This window comes from Austrofundulus limnaeus, unplaced genomic scaffold (assembly GCF_001266775.1).
Source record: "Austrofundulus limnaeus strain Quisiro unplaced genomic scaffold, Austrofundulus_limnaeus-1.0 Scaffold11, whole genome shotgun sequence".
NCBI classification, from domain to species: Eukaryota; Metazoa; Chordata; class Actinopteri; order Cyprinodontiformes; family Rivulidae; genus Austrofundulus; species Austrofundulus limnaeus.
This window is the reverse complement of record NW_013952413.1, coordinates 1,514,916-1,519,608: the sequence shown is the minus strand read 5'-3', so window position 1 is coordinate 1,519,608 and position 4,693 is coordinate 1,514,916. Positions and strand designations below refer to the sequence as shown.

General features: G+C 37.1%; 1 protein-coding gene across 1 annotated transcript in view; it reads left to right on the top strand.

The window, feature by feature from the left end:
- The window catches only part of si:dkey-237h12.3 (teneurin-3), a gene marked incomplete in the record, with an annotated part of 271,624 nt that overhangs the window by 242,944 nt on the left and 23,987 nt on the right, over positions 1-4,693 (top strand). The window contains 1 exon segment of the mRNA XM_014001975.1: positions 2,398-2,418. Within this exon segment, the coding sequence (XP_013857429.1) occupies positions 2,398-2,418 (21 nt within the window).

Genomic DNA, 4,693 nt, shown 5'->3' with positions numbered 1-4,693 from the left:
TATATATATTCAGAAGCTTTTAAACTGATATTAATCTAGTTTAATCTGCAAATTTCTGCATGCAATCAAGTTTGAAATTTAGGAACTACTTGATAAGTCATGTACTGTAACTTATTATGAAATATTTTAAAATTAAACAGATGCTATATTGTATGCATTGCAAGTAAAAAAAATGCAATCTACTTTAAATGACTCCCCAAAACGTACAGCAATAAAATAAGAAAAAAATCTCCCTTCTTATTGTCACGTTGAGTGTTCACCACGAGGAGGGGAACTAAAATGACACGGTGGGCACACTTTAATTCACACACATCTTTTCACTCCCAATAGAAATTTGAAATCTTTTCCCTATCCATCTCCATAATTAGGAAACACATCCTGTCGTCAGCGTGTAATTGGGATGATTTACGCCCTCATGCCAACTTGGCTTCTCCCCGCCATGACTCTGATTCGGCCAGTTGGCTTATTCCAAAGTGGCAGATGTTGATTAAATGTACATTGGGCCATCATCCTCCACGAGTCACATACATGACAAAAACATTAGAAAAGTACCTTAAAATGACAGAGGTCACCACTCTTTTGGCAGGTAGTCAACCATCAAGTGTTTTTTTTTTTTTTGTAAGATAATATCAGGGTTACAAAGGTGAATGTTGAGTGAAACTCTAAACTGGGAGGAAACACACTAATCCACCCTGGAAATCTGCTAATGCACCTGCTCAGGCACCAGCCGCCGCATCCCTGATGTTACAAACGGTGCAGCGGCGTGGATGAAAAGTGGGGTGCTGCTATAAAACATTAACACGTGCTCAGCGAGAATTGCTAGATGAATCAAAGTTTAATAAATGGATTATGATCGCGAGCGACTGCTTTAATCTGTTTGGAAWGATGGGAGGCAAAACAGAAAACATTTTTTCTTTTATTATTTTTTTCCACTGGATTGCAGTTGCTTTAAAAAATTACCGTATTTATTCAAGTATAATACGTAAAATTAAATCTATAAATCATCCATAAAGTTGTGGGGGCAGTGCTATACTCGGATGAATATTTTTTTTACTTATGTATTTTAACTGAAATATCGGCTTCATTCACAAAATTATTGAGTCCGGAAATGAGACCTCCGTTATGCTTCAGAGCGAGATAATAACAGATCCAGGCAGGCGACATGATGTGAAAAAATGGGGGAAAGAAATCAGTCCTGCACCTTAGTAATGATAACGAACTAATGACATTAGYGTGTGACCGGGGCGCTCCTCGAACAACAACAAACACATGTTCATCTGTAATGGCTGCCGTCTACTGGTGTTCTRAAAAAGTTTGTATCCTTGAAAACACATTTCCCCACCAGAGGGGGCGCTCGCGTGTGGGAAGTAATCTGCTTTTCCCCCACAAGATGGTCCAAATCTCATGTGAAGTCTCTTACTTTTGTGTTGGCTCATCTTGGTGGACTATGTATAAAATGCCAGAATTCATATGATGCTGCTACAGCTGATATATATTTGTTGTCAAAATACCTTTTGGTACATATGTTGTTAAAATAAAATGAACAGTCCAATGATCATTTTACTGATATGTATAAAGACTGCAAAGGCTGAAAAATCTTGAAGTCTGTATGAAATTGGAGGTAGTTTGAGAATTAAACTTTTTATGCTTTTTAAGCTCAAAAAAGTGGGGGGGTCATATTATGCATGGGATCATATTATACTCGAATAAATACGGTGGCATGAAAGAAAAATGCAAGAATATTGTTTCAGTAATGATTATAAACCTTTTAGACATGCAAGTGATGTTTGTCCTCTCCTTCCTGCTCATACACTCAGAATCTTTTTTTTCCCACTGCTGTTAGTGTTAAGCCAATGTTTATATTCTGGCTTCAGTGGTCAATGTAGCAAGTGGCAGAATCAATATTTCAATATGAGTGGTCAAATTGAGAATAGCAGTGGTAATGCAGGACGGCGCCTTCTGAACACAGGAGGACATGTTTTCCTCTCTGTGGGTTAGAACTCCACCTCTCCACTCACTGCCAAACAGACTGTCATTGCGTTTGACCTTCTCCGCCGACTGTGTTGATTCTTCAAGGGGACAGCTTTGACTTTGTGAGTTTCTTCACAACTCTGGAAGAAAAAATAAAGCTTTTGCTTTGATTTTCTTTTTTCTTTTTTTTCCCATCTATCCACAGATTCGCTGACTCCCGTGTGATTTCCGTAAGGAGAAACATAAATGATAAAGGGTGTTTATCCCGATATCTTTTCAAAAATCTGTCACTCATGTGACAAAACAAATGGGAAAATAATAGTCTTGGAAACAACAAGTTAACATATCCCCCTCAAGACCTATCAGTTTGATTGTCTCTATTTATTTGTTTCTCTCTTTTCCTGCTTCCGCTGTATCCTGTCATAGAAATAAAGACTTTAGACACAGGTAGGTGCTTTCTTTTCTTTTTTTTTTTTTTTTGCATGTCACCGTCTTTGCAAACGCACAAATAACTTTGCCTTTTTGCAGTTGTTAAAGCACCAGCGATTACCTTTTTGTAATTGCAGCAAATCAGCGATCGCTTGATTGCATCTAAACAAGAGGGAGCGAGCGTGAACTTTCAGCATTAGTGCATCTGCTTTTTGTAAAACAGTAAAATATGCATTGGCAGCCTTTACAGATTTGAAAAATTATGCGAAGAAACGCCTCCGTGTTATACAGTCAAACAGCAGACTTCGGCAGTAAAGTTCAGTATCATTGCAAAGCTTATAATTACATTTCTAGTGATGGTGTTTGGCAGATGTTCCCATCCGGAGGGGCTTACACAACTGCTTTGTATTCATGAATATGGCAACGGCACTGTATCAAGTGAAGATGCATATTGGTGGCAATTAGCTTGTCCCGGTGATTAACATGACAAGTGCAAGAGGTGCTCCAAACAGTAAACTGCAGGAACTTTATTAAGCTGGCTTTGCTAAAGCAACTCCGCTGCTGGGATGATCAGATTATGAGAACAGGATAAGTGACCTCTGGGTGAAGTTCAAATCCAATTTTTTTTTCTGATTCCTGCAGCAAATTCCAATTTTCCTGTCGTTTCGAGCACTCAGCTGAATGAAAAGGGTACAGATTCAACAAAGCTTTGTGTTAATTAGAACCAAAGATTGGCTTAAAACTGATTCAAGATCCTAAGAAAAAATAAAAACAAATAAATCAAATTATCCGACTTGTAGCAAAGTGAAACTTATATGAGCAACAATAATATGACAGTGAAGGGAGCATGGAGGCAGAGTGACATGTWGCAGCCTGATGCTTTGAGAGCTGCTGGATTCTGGATCAGTCGGAGGTTTGTGAATCCCTGCAGGGCATTGCCTGCTCCCAGGACTCTGTGACTGCCTGACCAGGAATTGACTGGCACCGGCTTTAATACCTGTGACAGGTGAGGTCAAACTGTTGAGATGCAGTGAAAGACAGAGAACTTTATAAAAAATATATATATAAAATTTTTTGCGACTTAACAACAAGCTGGCTGTAAGTAATATGTGGACCACATCAGAAATTCTCTTTAAACTTACATGTGTTTAAACACCGGGACCCGCACAATGGTAATATTTACTGCATAAATGTTTCATTGGATTGTAAAACACCAGGACAGGTGTCTCATTTATTATGTCTACCCCCTGCAGGTAGACTGTAAAAGACGGGGGGTTACTTATGTTCGACTTGCTGAATTTTTTATCGGCGCTTCATAGTAGCCACCTATTTGGAACATTTACTTTGACTCGTAATGGCCATCAAGTTTTATGACTGCATTTTTTTTATTATCTTACAAAGATGTTTCATTGCCACATTTATTTTGCCATCACATTATTCGCTTCCAGAGCCAATGTAATATTGAGTGAGATAACATTAAGCTTCAGTAGAAATTGAGCAGCAATGTTTATCACTGCATAATAAAGCAAGGTATTTTTTATTATAACTGCTTGTTTTGATCTCTTTAATTATATTTGAATACTTGCTATGCATTAGTTTGAACTTAAGTTATTTTATAAATATTTCAAGTTAGMTGAAACCTGGTGTCACACACAATCATAAAACAGTTGCTATACTTAATGATTTCATGCAGATTAACCATCAGTCATATGTTGCATTAATTTTAGATTCCTAATTTTGCCTATATTTACTCAGCAGAGCTTTATTTGACAGTTAAATAATGCAAATAAGCAGAGAGAAATACCATTAATTGTCACACTTTGTTAACATAAGCCAGTCATTTCTGTAATTTCCAGAGGCTTGTCCCCACAGGAGTCTGATAACAGATGAAATGATCTGGCACACAAGTTGTCATTTCTGCTTTGCAAACTGGAACCCCGCTGAGGTGGGATCCTGTTAAATTTAGTCTGAATTCCATCTTTCAACCTTCTGTTTCCTACACTTTTTTACCCTTCGAGGTTTTAGCCTTTCTTTTTTGACATGCTCTTTTTCTTTACATTTAACATTCAAAAATTATGTCTTATTTTTTACTACTCGTAAACACGACTGTTTTTACTTATTTGAAGCTGATAATAAGGACTGGGTTTTAAGTTGCACTTTTTGCATGTTTTAGATGGAAAAAAACATATTCTTAAAGGGATCCCTGATTAGTTGTAACATTAGATTTTATTTTATAAACATATATTTTAACTGAAAAATGAAGACTGTAAAAATACTGTAGGCTGTTTAGTTT